Source organism: Sinocyclocheilus anshuiensis, unplaced genomic scaffold (genome assembly GCF_001515605.1).
Source record: "Sinocyclocheilus anshuiensis isolate Anshui unplaced genomic scaffold, SAMN03320099.WGS_v1.1 scaffold64, whole genome shotgun sequence".
NCBI lineage: Eukaryota > Metazoa > Chordata > Actinopteri > Cypriniformes > Cyprinidae > Sinocyclocheilus > Sinocyclocheilus anshuiensis.
In genome coordinates this window covers 882,179-902,463 of record NW_015557063.1, presented here as the reverse complement: position 1 = coordinate 902,463, position 20,285 = coordinate 882,179, and the positions used below count along the sequence as shown (strand labels likewise).

Here is a 20,285-nt window from a genome sequence, read left to right as displayed (position 1 = left end):
GGGGTGTTTGTGTAGTGTATTCCAGCCTTTCCTCGTGTAACTCTTATTAAAGTAGTTCACAATGCTGCTAAAAAAAATGGCATTTTTTCTGGCATGCTCAGAAAAAAAAGGCTATGATGGTGAGATGTTAATTACAAAACAGATTCCGATCTATTTTGGTCACCACAACAGTTTAGACATCCCAGGAGAGCTGTCTGCCAAATATCAACATAACAGTAACATGAAGGAATGCCCTCTGGCATAATCATGTTTAATGGACAGATCTCTTTAGGCTCTGCTGTTGGCATTGTTATCATGACTGAAAAGTTATGTGTGAGTCTAAGAAATGAAATCAAAATAAGGTCTTTTAGCAAGCTCCCTCTCTGTGACAGAACAGAAACAGATGTTAGAAAACACAAATAAACCATCGTCAGATGACTTTGAATGTCTTACTCTGTATTCTGGAATAACAGAAATCAGGACTGTCTAACAATCAGTAAAAACAACCATTTGGGGATGTTTCATGACTGGTTATTAATACACATTACTAATTAAAGGGATAGTTCACCCAAAAATGAAAATTTGATGTTTATCTGCTATCTGCTGTTTATCAGGGTTTAATTTGGATTTGTCTGTGCATGTTTTTTTTACTCTCATAGATTTTGTTACCATTGCCATGCATTATACGACTGACAGACTGCAACGGCTGGACTTAAAAATCATAATTTGTGTTCTACTGAAGAAACAAAGTCACCTACATCTTGGATGCCCTGGGGGTAAGCAGATAAACATCAAATTTTCATTTTTGGATGAACTATCCCTTTAAGAGCAATGACTGGGCAATGACTGTTGAGTCACTACAACCTAAAACTACTACAACTTCTTAAAGTCGGCATGAAACGGAAGTTGCAATTGTCTTTTCTTCTCTAACGTGACATATATCCGAGTGAAACGGCATCTGAAATGAGAGGGCGGGACTTGATTTCGTCCTTCGGGAATTGATTGGATCTTTGGAAGCTGGGGCGTTGTTAACAAAATGGAGGCAGATCAGAATGCCAGTTTGCAGTTAGTTGTGAGGGATTTCTCTCCACTGGGTTCACAGCCGACACCCAAGCATGAATAAATGTTTTATTTATTAAGGATGACGACGACGATGATCAACGGCACAAAACATGCCTAAACTGCATGCGGGCAGGAAGAGAAGAGAAGTCGTTTCGGGGGGGAGGGGAGGTTAACGTTTTTGATTAAAGATTATGAGGGCACATTAATTTTAAAAAAATAATGACGTTCACAGATAAATTATTTATAATAACACTACAATATTCCATTAAAAAATAAGAATTTTCTATTTTGATTTCATGGTGACTTTAAAGCACAAAGAGTTTCATAACAACAAAAGTTCATAATTTGGATGTTTAAAACTATTTTTAATTGTTCTCTATCCGAGTAGTTATTTTACCAGCTGTGTCCTAGAAAGCTGAACTGCCCAGAAACATGATCATAAATGTTATCTAGGCAGACATCTAACCAGGTTTTGAGACACAGCCAACCTGTCAAGCAAGTCAGTCTCCCACAGTACATTCTCTTTTGGTTTCTGTGTGAACCTTAAAAGTAAACTTGATACTTAATCAATTAAACCTGTATTTTGTGGCATAATCTTATTAAAACCCCTGTGAAATCACAAAGTTTTGCAGCTTTTAGTCAAAGCAGATTTGCTACATGCTACTGTGTCAGCATATAACACACACTACATGCTAGTGTGCTACTATATGTTGACAAGTTTAAGGTTCAACTATTATTAAATCTCAGTAACCGTAACAGAATAATTGTTAAAAACAATATATCCAGTATATCGACTAACTAATATCAATATTAATTGACTCATCTTGCATTACACCCACTTTTGTCCATTCAAAAACATGTCCCTCCCTTGACATGACTAAGAAATCCTGATCCATGGACTGAAGCTTCTATTTTCAAATGTTTATATAATTTACTGGTTAATGCATGATTTCTCCAGTTAGGATCTGACAGCAGATTTGAGGGGTAGCGTTCAGGTACTAATTAAATTGTCCAATAATTCACAATAATGAGAAAATCACGTTTTTCCAATAAAGCTTGCATAACAAATCTGTAAACGACACGCTAACGTAATTATTGCATCAATGCCTTCGTATGTTTCATACTCTGCTATTATTTTGAGGTTAGTGTTGCTTTAAATGGATTAACTTTCATTCTGTTCACTTGTACGGTGACTAATCGATTCAACCCCGTGTTTTGACATGACTTGTGCACAAAACCCTCAAACGACACGTTGTTTAGCACTGTTTAATGTTTATTCCGTCCACACAGCTATCAAATCACTGATCTTTGCGCTTAGCCGTTCTGTGTCGGGCAAGTTCATCTGCTCTCAAAGTGCGTGAACGTGCATGGGCTAATAGTCATGTTAAGAGTATTAAAGCAATGCCAATGCTCTCTGTTAGCTTGCAGAGACTCTTAGTAGGTTTCTCTTGAGGTCAGCGGAGAGAGATCCTGGCTAAAATAGGAAGGCGACTGACAAACGCTTGCGTTCTATTATTAACAATCCAGCGTTCGTTTGTAGATATATTTTCCCCAACTTACCAATATTCTCTTAAAGAGAGCGTTCTCCTTCGGCGGCAGAGTTATCGAGGGCATGCTTCTGATTCTTCTTGGGTACTGATCACCGTGACTTTGCTCTGATCATGAATCGGAATCCGCGATCCTCTGGCCGGATTGTCTGCCGTATCGTAATAGCCCCCCGAATTTAGCTGTCTGGGGCTTCTCGCCTTCACGTGGTGACAGCAGGCCCCCCTACAGAACCAAAATGGCGACGCTGCTTCTCCCCGGGTTAAGCGGTGAACTGCGCAAGCGCTGAGTGTGCACTATTTCCGAGTCGGGGATGCATTAAAATATGTAATTATACGAGAAATATACATCATTTGAAATTAAATGATAGTGTTGCCCTGGCGATTACAATAAATGTACGACCAAGCATATATATTGAATGATGTCTGTTATGCCGAATGCATTGTAGTCACTAGATGGCAATATTATCTTGGTCGTATGCTGTTGTGTTTGACGCCATATCTCAGCAAATTATACATTTGTGAGGGCTTGTGGGAGCAAGTGTACTAATGAACATATGTTTATTATAACTGATGAAACAGCTACTCATAAAAGCCTATTGTGGACAAATGTGTATAAACTGGAGTAAAACGTGGAGTATTTGTGGAAAATACTGTTTAAGTAATAAAGTAAAAGAGGTTATGTGGCTTTACATGGTATATATTCAGCTAAAAGTGTGTTAGAGATATCATTTAGATATTGATTATTCTTGTATTTTTGTTCAACAGAAAAAGAGTTTTAAAAAAATTGTGTATACACAAGTATTTTTTTTAGTGGAAAATTTAGATGGATTTTTAGATTTTATAGATTCAGGATAATTTTTATATATTTATGTATCATTCCATTCGAAGATAATAAATGTATTTTCTCATACACATTTATTATTGTTTTGGGAGTTTTTATTTAATTTATATTTTTCCAGGAGACCAAAGACTACAGCATCTATTTAGAGAACATTGTCAATAAAAAAAGAAAACCTTTAATATTTTTCATGAATGTAGAGTTTTTTGAATGAATGGTTGTATGTTCACTCGAGTGCGTTTCATCCGTTCGTGATCGATTACTCTACTTGCCACTAGGTCAGCCATTCCAGGAGTCAGGGAAAGTAATCGAGCAAGGATCGCATTTTGTCTGGGAGAGAAACGCTGTCAAAATGCCTCTCGGTCGGTTATTGTTGCGGACTTCAGCTGTCAATAAGAGTGAGTACGACAATGCAAATTATATTTGACGTACATTATAGTCTCAGTACATTTCCTCGGTATATTTGTTTATTCGCCTCATGTAAGTTAGCAAAGCAGTATGGCCTGACCTTGCTTAGCATAGCAAGACTAGCAACACAGCAGCCAATACATTATAGTTTCATCGCACGTATAAGTTATTTATATGTTACAGGCATTTATTTAAACATTTAGAATACATTTGTAATCTATATATATTATGTTTTAATTGCCATTTTCAGGTTTTTGTGATTTACAACCAAGGACACTGAAAATGTTTATTTTTTATTATCTTAATAATTGTTACATTAATACGTATTACATCTAACAAAATGGGAATATTGTGCTTAATAACATTTTAAATATTTGGAAAACTGCCGATCAGTGGGTTAATAAATCAATTCATATACAAACTATCAAGCTACCAAAACTGTCCAATAAATCAAACATTGTGTTAAATATATACGGTTTTGAGGATTGCTTTTTCTCTCTCTTTTCAGAGGTTAGCAGAAATTTCTTTATAGCTTCCAAACCGGATCCCTCCAAGCCAAACATGCTGAGAGTAGGACTGGCATTTGGAAGCACTGCTGTCTTGTGGGCATTGGTAACTCACTTTGAATGATCTCTCAAACATATGCACAGACTTTCTTTTTTGATTTTTATAAACGCACTCTCTGTTCCCCACCAGCTGTTTAAACAGCACAGCACTGATGTGCATGAGTACAAAACACAGAATGGGTTAGAGTAATCCATGAGACCATGTAAGTAAAACCATTATCATCTCTAGTCAGTGTTAGTGGGTCTCGTTTACGTAACGAACGTACGTAAGAAAATTGGGTGTACGGTTGTTTCAACGCAAAACTTGGAATTTATCAATATGGACGTGAGCGGTGGCTACGATCAAATCTCACGTCTGGTCTCAGCTCGTGTACGCAAGTTTTTGAGTTACCTGAACTTGCGCGCAGCATAGTAAATATGGTGGAGAATTGTAGAAGGACAGCATTTTGTTCATTTTTATATTCCTGACCGTCAAACGAAGCTCATTAGTCGATCGTTAACCAGTAAGATTAGAATGTCTTTTTCTTTTTGGTTTTATTCAGGGCTTTAGCTTTATATGCGTGAATAGCAGCGTAAACAAGACCATGAGGATTCAGTTGTCGCATCATGCACCTGCAGCGCTTCTGTCTATAAGAGGTCTATAAGTCTATAAAAGGAATAAAATAAATAGGATCACACAAAATATTTTGGTTTTATTCAGGTCTTTAGCTTTATATGCGTGAATAGCAGCGTAAACAAGACCATGAGGATTCAGTTGTCGCATCATGCACCTGCAGCGCTTCTGTCTATAAGAGGTCTATAAGTCTATAAAAGGAATAAAATAAATAGGATCACACAAAATATATAATAGGCTATAATATAATTAACAGATTAAGGGACACTCGTTTTTGTGACACTCTTAATGCATTTTATTTTATTTATTTATTAAAGATAATAAATGTATTTATACAAATATTTTCTTTATTTTAAGATATTCATTCATTTATTTGATTAAATCCATCTGATCGCACAGGCGCCTCACGCACACACAAACAACATTAGTTCTACCGTTGCCTGACATTTCAGCCATTCATCATAAAACTAAAATGCTGTCAACCAAACATAAAAGTTACACTGTTTATTTTAAAAGGTCCGCTGTAAGATCAGCGTGCAGCGCCCAAACAAAAATGTTTGCGCATGTGAAGGATTTTACACGGATATTAGAACATGTCCCACTGGACACACTGTATAGAGAGGGGTATTATGGGAATGCTGACCTATTTTATACCCGTCTACCTGTATATCATCTCCACACCTGTTCAGGATCATGAATAAGTTACTGCTTACCCAACACCACATGGCATTAGACTGTGATCTTAAACTAAATATAAATTATGCATTAGAAAAAACGAAATTCATTATACAAAAAAGTAGCTCCACTTATACAGTATATGCTGGTTTTTCAGACAATGTTTTTAACACTTGCTTTGACTTCCTTTGAAACTATAATAATTTTTTGGAGGAAAAAAATACATATAATGGGCCTCATCTACGAAATGATCGTACGACCATTTTGTCCATATTGAAACTTGGAATTTATCAATATGGACGTGAGCGGTGGCTACGATCAAATCTCACGTCTGGTCTTAGCTTGTGTACGCAAGTTTTTGAGTTACCTGAACTTGCGCGCAGCATAGTAAATACAGTGGAGAATTGTAGAATGACAGCATTTTGTTCATTTGTATTTTCCTGACAGTCAAACGAACCTCATTAGTCGATCGTTAACCAGTAAGATTAGAATGTCTTTTTTTTTTTTTTGGTTTTATACAGGGCTTTAGTTTTATATGCGCGAATAGTAGCGTAAACAAGACCATGAGGATTCAATCGTCGCATCATGCACCTGCAGCGCTTCTGTGAAAGGAGTAAAACAGAAATTAAGTCTATAAAAGGAATAAAATAAATAGGATCACACAAAATATATAATAGGCTATAATATAATTAACAGATTAAGGGACACTCGTTTTTGTGACACTCTTAATGCATTTTATTTTATTTATTTATTAAAGATAATAAATGTATTTATACAAATATTTTCTTTATTTTAAGATATTCATTCATTTATTTGATTAAATCCATCTGATCGCACAGGCGCCTCACGCACACACAAACAACATTAGTTCTACCGTTGCCTGACATTTCAGCCATTCATCATCAAACTAAAATGCAGTCAACCAAACATAAGTTACACTGTTTATTTTAAAAGGTCCCCTGTAAAATCAGCGTGCAGCGCCCAAACAAACATTTTTGCACATGTGAAGGATTTTACACGGATATTAGAACATGAGTGAAGTATAAAGCCATGTTTAGGCTACATAATGAATAATAGTTATGCAAACAAATGTTACAAATATGGCAGAAATGGAAACATCTGAGACAGGCGCGTGAGCCCAATGCCTTTTCAGTTTTGCTTGACATTTATGCTGTTTGTAATGAATGCCACTATAGCCTAATTTGTGTTTTATTTTAGTTTAATATATAATTTTATAACTACTTATTTTTCATTCTTGTTCTGTTCTGAATACTGTTAAATTTAAAATATTTGTTGTAGAGTGAGGGGAACTAAATAGGCTGTTTATATTTGCCAGTATTTGAATATACATATAAATTACATAAATTAATGTAGCCTAATTGTTTGCAATTACAAGGTTAACGGGTGTTTTTGGAGTAAGATAAATTTCTCTTTCATGAGATTATTTCCTCTTTTTGGCCGGGTTTCTTTTCTCTGTGTCGTAAACTCAGGGGCGAGGCTTCTAAACCGGGGTGTTTTTAGGGGCGTGATATTCAAATGACGATTGTTTTCTTCCGCCACATTTATCAACATACGATCATTCGTACGATGAGATTAGGGGCATGCGAATGTTTCATGAATCACACATGAACTCTGTCGTAAGTTGATTTGTGCGCACGGATCTGCGCTCGTTTCTACGTTAGATTGATAAATGAGGCCCAGTGTCATTTGTAAATTTTGTTAAGTGATGCCATGCTAATGATGTAATAGTAACTGTTTTTTCCTTTGTAGGGCAACGATTGCTCTGTGTTTTGTGGATCTTCTGTGTTTTCTGTTTCACTGTGTCCTCTGCTTTTGAAAGATGTACAATAATGTTTATTAAAGATGTGTATATATAACTTGGCTCTAGTCACTCTCTCTTGACTCCAGCAAACATGAGTTGCAGAGATATAAATATTGTTAAATATACGGTTAAGCATTGTTCCCTTCAATTTAGACTTATGATGTGGTTTATAAGCAAAACAATTACAGAATCATTCTTGAACTCTGTCTATCCTAATTAAGTAAATACAACTGTCAGTTCTTTTCACGGGATCAGACTTTTGAAGCCAACATTCAGTGTCAACAAACCAGTGACGTTCCAAGATTCAATTTTTAATATTCAATAAGAGTCAGAGTTAATGTGTTTAGGAGAAACAAGTTGATGATTTGAGTAAAAAGATTACCTTCATACAGTGGAGAACATGCATGGACACAAAACAGCGAATATGTTAGGTGTAATGGTACATTTTCTGAGCCAAAATCTCATAATAGTATACTAATTAATTGGCCAGAGAGCTCTGGAGAATGGCCTGTCTTATTAATCACTGCAGCTTACTGTAAAAAAAAAAAGCATACTGTATATTTAAACATACTATTAAACAGAATAGTATAATAAACATTTGACTCCAGCTAACAGTAGACAGGTTGTTACACAAAAACCATTCTGCAAATTTCTGGTAACATTAGTGTCCAGTTAAGAAACCTAGAAAACAACTATGAGAAAATGTTCTATATGTTCTTATTAGGTTGTCACACAAACACCCCTGTGTACGTTATTGGAACGTAAGTATTGGGATGAAAATAAACGGGAACCATACACTAACATTAGGGAAATGTTCTGTAAGTGCTGGTACCATGATAAATCTGCGAAAACTGGGATAATCGTGTGGAACTTTAATTCAGTTTAGATGTTTTTGCAATGTAAGTTGCATAAATTAAACAAAATAATACAGTTTAAAAGACTATTTGAGTAAATAGAAATGATACTTAGTTGCTTTGAAGGCAGTGCCACGGAATCCCAGCAGTGGGAGGATTTAGCCGAGCGTTTTCTCCTCCCCTCATGTTCACGCCTACATGGATAATTGTGCGTGCATCTATTAATCAATTTGAGTCTAATATCATCCCATACCTCCCCCCCAACTGTCTCCGCACTTTCTCAGTCATTCATTGCGCCTCCGTTGGACTCGCAGTTTGGACGATGTTTGCGTGCAGAGCAGCCTGGCAGAGGTGTGGGCCTCTGGCGCGACAGTCCCTGTACCGCGCACAGCTCAATAGAGATGGTGAGCACCATCTAATCTGTCTCGTAAAGTTTCATTTTTCCTAGAAGTCATGTAACTTGCAGTGCGTTTTGGGATTTCGCGATCTGTTATTTGTGATGTTTAACACATTTCGATGTTGCTTACAATGAAAATTGAGCGAGCTGTAACAATATTTTACAAAAACGACACATTTTTTGGGCAGGTTACATGTGGTTTAGGGTTAAGGGGACATGAAGGTCAGTCTCAACATCGGATCCTATTGGTGCTCCACATTTTTAAATGGCTTTCGAGATTTCTTTAGGGCCCTTCAGAGGTTACACGCCTACTATACTAACACATGTTCGCAGGCATTTGCAGGGAACACAATGTACACTTCTCAAACCGCAGCCTGGCACCAAGCACACAAAAATGTAGCCATCTTGGGCAATGCAGATCTGCACTAATAGTCATTTTGCAGAGATCTATTATTGAAGAAGAAAAAAAAACATTGACCATCCCTGTGCATTTTAAACATTGTGAAAAGTTAGTTGTGGACTCTTGAACGTGATTCGATTAATGTTTGTTCTGTCAAATTCATTCTGTCGTCACTAAATGGATTATGAAACACAAAATTGCGTAACAGGGAATCGGTTGAAATCTGAAGTTTGACATCATGGTGTAAGTATTCATACTGCTTGATTTGTTACCTTCCATGTTCTCGGTGCCATAGTATATTTCCACCACAGACTCACGTACAGCTCACGTGGTTGTTTACGTGGTCGAGCTATAGACGCAGGCGCGCGGACCTATGGAACTCTGCTGTATGGCAAGCCGTGTTACATTTAATCCTTGAAATTTACTCTTATCTTCATGCTACTAGTACTTACTTTTGTAGCTACTAGTATCCATTCCATTAGGTACTAATATAATTTTTTAGGTACATTCAGACATCAACTATTTAGTTCTGACTATTATGTATTCCAATTGTGACTAGTTATTATTAGATACTAGTAGTTATTCATTAGGCTGAAGTTTTGTGCGCTAGCTCATGCTTTTTAAAAATTCAGTTCTGTTTTCGCTCATGGCTTTGTGTATGTAGTTCTGAGTTTTTCTACCTTAGGCTTCTAAACATTTGCTTTTCTTATTATATTTAATTTAGCACTGGTATTTCAATCTCACAAACCCCCGCAATTCCTTTATGTACCCTAGGGGTAGTAGACCCCTGTTGGTAAACCCTGGTTGTTTGAATAAACATGCAAACATTCTTGAAGCGAGACATTTGTCTACCCTTACAGTGCTGTGCTTGATTGTATTGGATAAATGTATTTGAAAATCTAGGTTAGGATGTTTGTAATGCAGTTAATAAGAATATTACATGAAAATGTTGAAATAAGCATAGATATAATCACACTGTCTGTCCTGTTCAATAAATATCTCCTCAAATAGCCATGAGCGGATGGACGGTAGGCCTACACTTGTCAGATACCACATGTTAAAGCCTTTCATTGTAATTCTTGTTCACTCAACCGTTCCAGTATCAAGCTGTGATTAATCTCTTTGCAGAGGGAGATTTGCTGGTTAGTTGGTTCAAAAGGTTCATGGGTTTCAACAGACATGAGGTTGAGTAAATGGTGTTGTAAATGGTGAACTTTGAATATAGTGTTGTTAAAAATATATATATATTATTGGACGCTTTAACTTGTGGAATAAAATAAATGTGACTGACTGCAAACAGGGCATTTTTGGTAACTAATTTTAATTAATTTATTCCTTTTTTTATATGCTGCATCCACACCACTAGATGTCAGTATAAGACTAAGACGACTACGATTTTTTTTTTCATTTTGTAAATATTGTGTGAGATATGAGTTTACTTCCATCATTTATCTCTTATTTGCTGTTGTTAAATGGTATTATGTAAATATAGGAATTATATCGGCCATTGCCAACCTAAACTAGATATTGTCATCAGCATCTGACATTGAAAACGTTATGTTGGTTCCTAGTAGTCTAACCGAGCATGTATCGCTTTCTGTTTGCTTCACCCTTTGACTCCTGGGAAAGATTAACAGATTAGCTGGTATAAATAACACAGAGGTATCTAGAACCTATTTATTCTAGCTGGGCACGAGTGACTGGATTATCTTAATGAGAGTATTGAAGTTACTCCTTAAAAAAAATATACAAAATTTGTGTCAGAATGATCTTTGCCCTCCTATCCTGATTGGACTGCACTGATGGTTTTCTAAATTTAAGTTGATCCCTGCCCTCTAACTTTTTTTAGGACAAGGAACTGTCAGCACTAAGGAGACTATTTTGATAGTCAATGAAGCATAGTATATAAAATGAAATATTTGGTGATATAAGCAATTATCTAAGTAAGAAAATAATGCATAATTATTTTTATGTATTGAGGAATCATTGACTGATGTCTATACATTTATATAAACCCATAACTGTTGCAGAAACACTTGTGTATAGAGGGTTACAAACCTGCATTTTATTTTGAGTCCACTGCCCACTCTAAAGCGATACTAAACTGCAGTGGAAACACAAACCGAGCCGAACCGAGTCGAGTCGTACCACGCAGTGGAAAAGCGCCATTAGTAGGCTTCACAACCATAGTTTAAAATGCTGTTCACTTAAGATTATCTTCACCATATTTCTGAGTCCTGGAGATGCAAGAACACAATAAATATCTAGATGAATGCTGACAGGCATATTTATAGGTACCTAAAACCATTGCCCAGAATCCAATCAGGCAGTGACCTACTGGGCAGAAAGCAGCTCTGGTTTGACTGCCATGAAGGTCAATCTCTGTGTCAGGCACTTTAACTAAAACATTAACTATTAACTACAAATAATATTTTAAGTTCTATTGAACTATTAAAGTGATTAAATCTTGAAACTGAGAGAGGGAGAAAGGATTTCTTACATTGTTGCCTCACACATCCAAATTCTTTGTCTTACTCCTGTTGTCTTTACTAATGCAGTAGTTCCACGGAGGCTCATGTCGTCAGTTCCTGGCGGCTCTGGTGAGAATTTCCTTTATGTCGTGCTCTGCGGTGGAGCCTTCGCAGGTGGCTTGGCATATGTAAGTCTGACTAAAACTCAAACCATTGATGATAAAGTTTGATGTCAGCTCACTTGTTGAATTAATTAATGTCTTTATTGAATTCTGTGATAGGCTTATAGAACCGTTTCAACAGACCACGCACGGTTTGTTGATCGTGTTTCTGAAATTGATGCTCGTCCCAAGTCTGACTGGAAACCCAAAGCATGGCCACCCAAGAGTAAGTCTCACCTATGGGCTGGTTAATTCTGCTTTTAGTGTTGTAATTTAATCACTTTTGGGATTCTGATAAGGAGTTTCCTATGGCCTGTTAAAACTAGGGTGCAAGAGCAGAAACCATTTACCTGGCTGTAGAAAATGTAATACTAGTAGCATAACTTTCTCAAGATGAAAGATACAGGCATAAGGTAATATGCAGATAATCTTCAGAAGCTTATTGGACATATTTTTGAAAACAATGCTGTTCACACGGCACTGATAGTAACCCTGAAGATTTAATTCTCAGTGGCATCAGGAATGCTGATCTAAATTGTCAATTTAGAATAAGTCTGAATCCAAAAATATGAGATCTAATGCAGATGACAATAAATAATCCATTGCAGCCCTTCCAAAACATCAGAATTACAACCACGACAAAAGACATGTTGGGGTATGTGGTAGACATCTGGCATCCTCTCACATTTATCTTGTGGTCAGCACGGTAATGCCAGACAGCTGAAAGTTGCCCTCTTAGTTCACTATCACAGTCCTGCCAAATCCACTTCCAGCACATTAAATGACGGTGTCAAATCCAAGCGTCTCTAACACTCCTGCATCTGAGCCAAACATTATTAAACTGTCTTATCTAAATGACAGCAGCATTAAAAAGCTCTCTCGTTCAAGTGTTATAAATAAGGGGATATTATGTGTTGTAATGTGGTCTGATATGAGGGAGTGACTGTTGACAGAAAGCTTTATACAGCAGCTTCAGGGCTTAATTACATTTCAGATTGCAGTGTGCCATCATTTAATATTTTTGTTGTTGTTGTTTTTTAGGTGAGGAGAATGGCAATGGTGAGTTCATGTGTGATCTTTTTGTCATAATCTCTTCATGATGTACCATAATAAATAACTATGATATTTAAATGGACAAATTACAGTTCTGTCTCTTAAATGTAACGCATCTGTTTGTCTTAAAACCAGTAGGATCCATTTAGTGAATTTTGTTGAAACTAATTTGTGCTTTAACTCGCATGATCTGAACTGCTGCATAACAAGTGTTTTTGGGAGTTATTTCTGTGTAAACTCAAACTGTATTATAGCCTTGGTTTCTGAAGGTCAAAGGTTAACTAAATGATGACGCCCCCTACTTTTCAGTCTCCTCCCACTCAGTCGATCCTGATACCTTGTTGGCTGATAGCTGCAAAACACTGGACAAAAATGTATTTTTGGCACATAGGTTATGACCTGTTCTGATTAATATTTGCTATATGCCAAGTGGGAATGACTTTTAAGTTTTACAAAGATCCTGTAATGACACTCTTATGGGCAGATATTGGTAGAATAATGGCTAAACTGCAATGCCAAATGCTTGTTTATAAAGAGTCTAGATCTTCCACAGACTGAAACAGAAAAGTGAGCTAAACAAGCTTGATTTGGATGAAAGGGCATTCCTGTAGAGTGTGGTACTAACAATGCCAAGGTTCAATTCGTGGGGAAAGTATGAGCTGAAAAAATTGATACCTTGAATGCAATCACTTTGAATAAAGGCGTCTCCCAAATGCAAAAATGTAAATGTATTATTGGATTAAGTAGTTGTTCTCATGTTACTCTTCTAACACACCTGATACCCTGATCCTATTTGTCAGAAAGCCTGTTAATCAGAACTGGGTGCCTTTCTCTTTGGCATTTTGGCACTTTGTCACTTTCCTCTTAAATAAACCCAAATAGACCTGTCTGCACCCCTGTGCACCCCTCTCTCACAACCCTTTTTCCCAACTTACTTACTTGCCTTTGATCCTCTATTAATGACTGCAGTCCAGTCCAGAAAGTCTTGCCAGACAATATATACACACTTTTTTTATAGTGTGGTCTTTCAAATGCCAAAAAAAAAAAAACTAAGAAATCATAATATTGAACAACGAACTCAAAACTTCACCTAATCTCTTTCCTAACTTTCCTGTCTCTTTGTTCTGACTCTTTCCAGAATAAACTAATTCGGACAGTCGGGGCTGGTGACCTATAGTCTTCAGTCAGAACTTTTTGGATGATTCTCTCCTGAGCTAATGTCGTTAGGATTCCTGCTTTTTCCATCGAACTGATATTTCTCATTCCATTGACTTTCAAACACTTATTTAAAATGTTGATTGTGGTGTTATACAGTAGAAATTGAAAGACATGTAAAAGAATACTTCCCTCTGTGAGTTAACTAATTAAACACGCACAACAAAGCCCCTTTGGTTGTTTTTCTGTTTTGCTGGAATTCACAGAGTTGCTGGTACTGCTAACTTTGAACAGATGGTAAGGCTCAACCATCTTTGTATTCCCTCTCCTCACCTGTCCTCCCAGCCCCTTTCTCCCTGTTCTTTCTGTTCAGTTTCTCTTTTCACCCTCCCTCCTCATTCTTGGGTTTTGCATGCTGCCTGCAGGGATCGGGCTATGTGTGATTTTGACAAAGCTAGATTTATATTCCCCGTTTACCCATTTATGGGAGTTTCCAGGAGGTTTGATAAGATGGATGCTGTGTATGAGAGATTTTGAAAGGCTTGGTGGCAAGTGTAAATGCTTTAAATATGTATGTTTTTAGCTGCACTTATGTTCTTAGGTAACTAGCATAAATTAAATTCAGTTAAATTAATACTATTATAATATACTTACAAACTAAATAAAATAAAATAAAAATAATTATTTGAGTAATAATTATAGTTTTCTCACATTACTAAAAATTAGTTAATTGTATTGTTATATATTTCCTTAGGTAATTAATTGCAGTTAGTATACAGTTCTCAAAACAAAAGATTGTTAATTTATGAATATTAGGAAAGTAATATTATAGATATTGGTGATTATAGTACCACCTTACAAAAACTGTCAATAAATGTCAAGGTATTATTATACTCCTGAATCGAAAGTTATATTTTGCAAGATCTATAATATATTACATCTCTGTATTCATAAATGAAAAATCTGTTTTTAGAATAGAATTTCAATGTAATGTGTAATAAATAGTAATAATAATTTTTATTATATAAATAATAATAAATGATGAGAAAAATTCTCTGATTCTCTAATTTGTAAAAACATCATGGTAGTATTTTTTGAAGTTAATTTATGACAGGATGATTTGAATTACTGCAGCATACTGATTGTTATTTTTATTATTATTATTTTTTTTAGATTTTGATTGCAAAATATGCTTTTCAAAAAAATTTGCTTAAAAAATTCTTATTGTCCTAAAATTGGTTTCATTTTCTTAAGGCAAAATATAATTTCATATAATTTCAACCCAGTCATTTTTATGTGAGATTCAGAAGTGAGTAAAAATGAAAACGTAGCGTGATGCCTTATTTTTCTTTCTTCTCTATTGTCTGTTTAGAAGAAGCTGGTGCAGAGGAAGGTGAGGTGGTCCTGCTGAGGCACCTGAGGTCTTGCTGGAAACAGCCGAGGCCACTGGAGGGAAGACAGGAACTCTTGAGACCGTTGTGGAAAAGGTTGCCGAGACGGTCGTAGAGACTGCAGAGGTGGTTGCTGAGGTGGCGGGGGTTGTTGCTGAGACAGCAGAGGAGGTGGCAGCGGTGGCAGAGGAAGTGCAGAAGGTAGCAGAGGAAGTAGAAGCAGCAGCAGAGGCTGTCGTAACTCCTGTTATCCAAGCTGAAGAGCCGGCGTCAGAGAGCAGCGGTACGCCACCAGCCTCCCAAGATGAGGCAGTAGCAGAGGCCACTGGTACAGAGTCCTAAATGGCTCATTGGTACTCAAACACTCACCCACACACACAAGATATAGAAGACTCAAATGTTCTGTTTAGCAAAATGGTCACGGTCTCACTTTATCTGAACATGTTAACCTTACATCCTAAGAAGAACAAAAATTGGCACCTGAACAAAATTTAGAGAGATTTCATTGCTTGAATCCTGCAGGTCTCTCTATCTATCCTCGTTTTTCCTCTTTTACAAGTAGATTCTTTAGTCATAAACTGAAGTTTTAAGATGCTCAGAGACGCATGAACTAAATGATAGTGTATGTGATTAACTGTATAGTCCTTATCATACTGTACTTCCTCTGGTTGCATCGATGTTATACTACAGAATTAGATGCTTGCGTTGCAATGTCATCCTACTTTATAGCACACAGCTTATTGTGTATATTTTTGCTGTATTCCTGGATTTTGCTGGAAATATTTGAAAATTATATAAATACATTTATAACTTGAAAAAGTTATAAATTATAAGTTTTTCAAATATTGATCACTGTAGAAACCACTGTGAGAATCCAAAGTTGCTGCTTTTTGTTACATGTGACCAACATCTACTCCTGTTCTCCTAATTTCTTTCTCTTAGCTTCACTCTCACTCTCAATCTTCTAACAAATCTGAGCCAGCCTCCTGTCATTTTTAACCTCTATTCTGCCTTACTTCCTATTTGAGGCACAAGTGAACGCAAAGACACCAAAAAGCAAATGTACTGCTGTATGTAGTTATTTGTTGTTTTATAATAACAGTAATAGTTCGGTTATTAAATTTTGGATTTGTCAAAACGTATTTCTCTGCCAGATATCACTTAGTTGGTACACGCCTATTAATATTGTGAAAACTGTGAGTGTTTTGCTCCCTAGCAACTAGGCCAGCTTTATTTCTGTATTAGTTTTCCCTTTCTACTCCTCTGTATGACTGAACTGACAGAACTCAGTAACTTACCAAGAAGTCAAGTGTGTGTGATTAATGAAATTGCTCATTTACTTGAAAAATGCAGTCATGTATTAAAAATGGATAAGGGTTTCAAAGCCATTTAATAAAATTAATAAAATGAAATTGATAAATATCAAAAAGATATTCTGTGTTTAATTTCTTTTTTTTTCAGAAAACACAACAAACTGAAATATTACATCATAAACACTGACAAGTTGATCCTCTGTTTTTAAAAGTAATGTTTTAAAATGCTGAGTTTAGTGTAAAGGTCATCTGTGTTCTTGTGGTAAAGGTTTTTGTGGTAGTTGTTCTTGTGGTGTGTCCCTTTCTAGGTGATATTTGGCAGTAAAGCCTCTTCGTGTATGTTCTGAATGATGGGAAACCCCTAAATGGAGCTGCATGCTGTGAACATGCATGATTATACTCGCTGAAAATCTCTTACATTCTGTGAAATGCAAAGATACACATCATAGATCATACCTGAAGGCACTAAACTTTGCTTCAGCTGCTTAAGCTTGTTTCTTTGTTGTTATAACTATCACTAATATAGTGGGGATGAACCTCTGTGCTCTACTTTTGGTAGTCGCATTTCTCTCTTTCCCATTGTATCTGTGTCTAGATTAATCTTCTGATTTAAACTACAATCACAAACACACACATAAAACCTCTAAGTCATTTGATACCTCTCAAATATCTTGTGTGTGTGTGTGTGATTATTGGGTGGCTTGATTGTGTCTTGCAGAATCAGTCAGCCCAGCAGAAGCAGAAACAGCAGAGCTGGCTGCTGCCTCCATGATCGAGGCTGTTCCTATGGAGTCTGTATCCGTGGAAGATGTGCCAGTTGAAGCTGTACCAGAGAAGCTCACTGAGGTTCCTACAACAGATCATTTGAAAAGTGAACCTGTAACGGAGGTGGCACCCGTTTCTCCAGTGACAGAAGCAGCACCAGTTTCTCCAGTTGTAGAAGAGCCACCTGTTGCCGCAGTGGTAGAAGAGGCTCCAGTAGCAGAGGAGACACCAGTTGTTTCACCAGCAGCAGAAGTATTTGTTGCTCCAGTGACAGAAGCAGCACCAGTTTCCCCAGTTGTAGAAGAGCCACCTGTTGCCATTGTGGTAGAAGAGGCTCCAGTAGCAGAGGAGACACCAGTTGATTCACCAGTATCTGCAGAAGAAGCGTCTGATGTCCTGGTGATAGAACAGGAAATGTTGGTCATCCCAGTGCCAGAAGAGGCAGCAGTTTCCTTGGTAACTGAAGAAGCTCCTGTTGCTGTGGCTGAAGATGCACCGTTTGTAGCAACTGAAGAACTTGAGGAAACACCTGCAGCCAAAGTAACAGAAGAGGTTATTCCAGTGGTTGAGGAAGGTGTGGAAGTGAAGGCAGCAGAGGTGATTGCAGAAAGTGCAGTTGTGGAGGTTTCAGTAAGTATAGTTGATGAAGAAGCAGGTCCATTTGTGGAAGTTACAGAAAGTGTTGTTGAACCAGATGTTGCGAGCACAGTGGTAGCTGAGGAAGTTGCTCCAGCTGAAACATCAAGTGTGCCTGATTCTTTGGAAGAGCCCAAACGAGACTACATAGTGGTTATCTTGGAGGGAGCTCCCAAAACAGAAAAGAAGCCCATGGTGCTCGGTGTGTCCCCCATGACTGGCGAGATCATCTCTGCCCCTGATGATGGTGAAGAGCGATCGGGAAAGGTAACAGGTAATCTGGTTTAACAATGCAGTGCTGGGTTAACTAGTTAAGTAAATTGATGGGAGCAAAAAATGTGGTTTAACAGAAACATTACTTGATAAATACTTGAAATGAGTTGAATAGTGAATTAGTGAGAGTATGGAAAGATATATTAAGACAAAGATGCATGTATTCTGATGTAAGTTCTTTATATACCTTGTAACATCCTTTTTATGATCTAAATGTTACTTTTTAATGTTGTTCATAGGGCAAGCGCCGTATGCTTAAAGTGCAGATGTATTAGCACCAACTAAAAAAGGTAACATTGTGAAAATCACGTTTTTTATGCTTGTTTCGTTTATTTTTAATAATATAATATATTTTATAATTGTAATTTGATATTTTTTATCAAATTTAATGTTTGGAAATGTAAACCTTTCTATTATAGTATTGTATAATACTTGGATTTTAAAATATATTATATAATATTTCACAATATTAATAATATTTCACAATATTAATTTTTACTGTATTCTCAAATCAAATAAATGCAGCCTTTATGAGCACAAAAGACTTCTTTCAAAAACATTAAGAACTCTTACATTGACATGAGATTTTCATTCTTGTTTTGTCTTTTTCTCAGTTGGGAGCAGTCAGATGTTCTGGGATAGTAAACCGGTTCCCTGATAAAGAATTAGTAATGTGCCTTCCCCTTTCCCTATTTCCTTGACCCCCTGGATTTCAGTAATCCTTACACTGGGCCCAGAATGCTGTTTCCTTCTGACTCAGTGGTTCACTTCTGAGTGTGTTTACTTCATGTGAACTTTCACTTCACTCTGATGTGAGACATACAAGTTTCTTGACCATTATAATATGCATGAAAAGCTGTGACCTATCTTTATACCCTTTTTAAATGGAACTCCACTCTTTTTGAGTCAACTGCACATTGGAGCCTATACTATAGTGAACCCTACCTCAAACATCACATTAGTAGGACATGTCTTGGAATTGCCATGTCAATAGTTACAATACCAGCAGGGCTAAAGATTTGCTACAAACACTGTCATATCTGCATGCTGACCCCAAGTTTTTTGGTTAGACATCAGGTTATCCTCTATCTTCAATATATGCTATTTTTCATTTGCATTATTTATGAATTAACAATATTTTTTATTTGTACCTCTCTACCTCAGCTTGAAAAGACAGTGTTCTCTTTTTTCCAGTAACCAGTCCAGTATTAATTTTTAAAGGCTGACATTACAATATTATCCAAAAGGCAAACCCCACTGCTGCATCCTTTGCCTTTGTTTTCCTGTTCTCTCTTAGTTTGTTCTGTTGATCCATCAGAGTTGGTCACCATCATCAAACCAGTGAAGTTTCCTGTGATTATAAAAAAATGTTGTTTGGCAGGTGTAGTAATTAAATAAAGTAATAAATTACTTTGCTTGATGTGGCAAAAACAAGGTCCCCAAACCTATTATGACAAAGTTACACTTTCTTTGATACTACAGTTTTGATGCTCATTTGATTTGAGATTTTAGACTGGTAGACAGACATACTATATCGAGCCAGAAGGGAAATTAAGATCGGATAAAAAAAAACATACAACTACCTAACAATTTTGTCTCTTATTTCCTTCATGTTTCAAAAGGGACCTTATTAGTTTTACAAGTAAGATAACTTTATAATGTGAATGTGAGGGAATAATTTGAAGTATAGTTCAGTATAAAGGGTGTGTACACGGGTTCTTTTTTGTTTTTGTTTTAAGGGTTAAGGATGTAATACACATTTATTTGCTCTTTTGAAGTTTCACCTTTCACTGTAGGCCCTAACTATGGTTTTTTAAACTGTGAATGTATGTCAAAGAAAAATAAAGAGTTGAAAAACATTTCTGTGTGATCAGGGGCAGATTTAGTGAATTGGGGGCCCCAGGCA

The 20,285-nt window shown here is 36.6% G+C and overlaps 3 protein-coding genes and 1 pseudogene across 3 annotated transcripts in view; 3 read left to right on the top strand and 1 right to left on the bottom strand.

The window, feature by feature from the left end:
* The window catches only part of naa15a (N-alpha-acetyltransferase 15, NatA auxiliary subunit a), a 20,697-nt gene extending 17,839 nt beyond the window's left edge, over window positions 1-2,858 (bottom strand). The window contains exon 1 of the mRNA XM_016471064.1: window positions 2,602-2,858. Coding sequence (XP_016326550.1) covers window positions 2,602-2,655 — 54 coding nt within the window. The 5' untranslated portion in view covers window positions 2,656-2,858. The remainder of the gene's footprint in view (window positions 1-2,601) is intronic.
* An 814-nt stretch (window positions 2,859-3,672) lies between these two features.
* LOC107676518 (NADH dehydrogenase [ubiquinone] 1 subunit C1, mitochondrial-like) lies at window positions 3,673-7,551 on the top strand. The gene is made up of 4 exons (XM_016471074.1): window positions 3,673-3,824; window positions 4,343-4,446; window positions 4,531-4,603; window positions 7,459-7,551. Exons 1-3 carry the CDS (start codon window positions 3,779-3,781, stop codon window positions 4,588-4,590), a joined length of 210 nt encoding a protein of 69 aa, XP_016326560.1. The 5' UTR covers window positions 3,673-3,778; the 3' UTR covers window positions 4,591-4,603; window positions 7,459-7,551.
* Window positions 7,552-8,638: 1,087 nt separating this feature from the next.
* LOC107676519 (protein MGARP-like) lies at window positions 8,639-16,097 on the top strand (annotated as a pseudogene).
* Window positions 15,596-20,195, top strand: LOC107676514 (calphotin-like). Its single transcript, XM_016471067.1, has 4 exons — window positions 15,596-15,675; window positions 17,424-18,373; window positions 18,619-18,669; window positions 18,994-20,195. The coding sequence occupies exons 2-3, from the start codon at window positions 17,474-17,476 to the stop codon at window positions 18,652-18,654; spliced, it is 936 nt and encodes a 311-aa protein (XP_016326553.1). The 5' UTR covers window positions 15,596-15,675; window positions 17,424-17,473; the 3' UTR covers window positions 18,655-18,669; window positions 18,994-20,195.
* The last annotated feature ends 90 nt before the right edge of the window (window positions 20,196-20,285 follow it).

Bases quoted from the DNA above. Each gene is read 5' to 3' on its own strand.
- LOC107676518 (XM_016471074.1), top strand. From the start codon at position 3,779: ATGCCTCTCGGTCGGTTATTGTTGCGGACTTCAGCTGTCAATAAGA. The intron at 3,825-4,342 runs GTGAGTACGACA...CTCTCTTTTCAG, and splicing joins GACTTCAGCTGTCAATAAGA to AGGTTAGCAGAAATTTCTTT. The intron at 4,447-4,530 runs GTAACTCACTTT...GTTCCCCACCAG, and splicing joins CTGCTGTCTTGTGGGCATTG to CTGTTTAAACAGCACAGCAC.
- LOC107676514 (XM_016471067.1), top strand. From the start codon at position 17,474: ATGATCGAGGCTGTTCCTATGGAGTCTGTATCCGTGGAAGATGTGCCA. The intron at 18,374-18,618 runs GTAACAGGTAAT...TGTTGTTCATAG, and splicing joins GTGAAGAGCGATCGGGAAAG to GGCAAGCGCCGTATGCTTAA.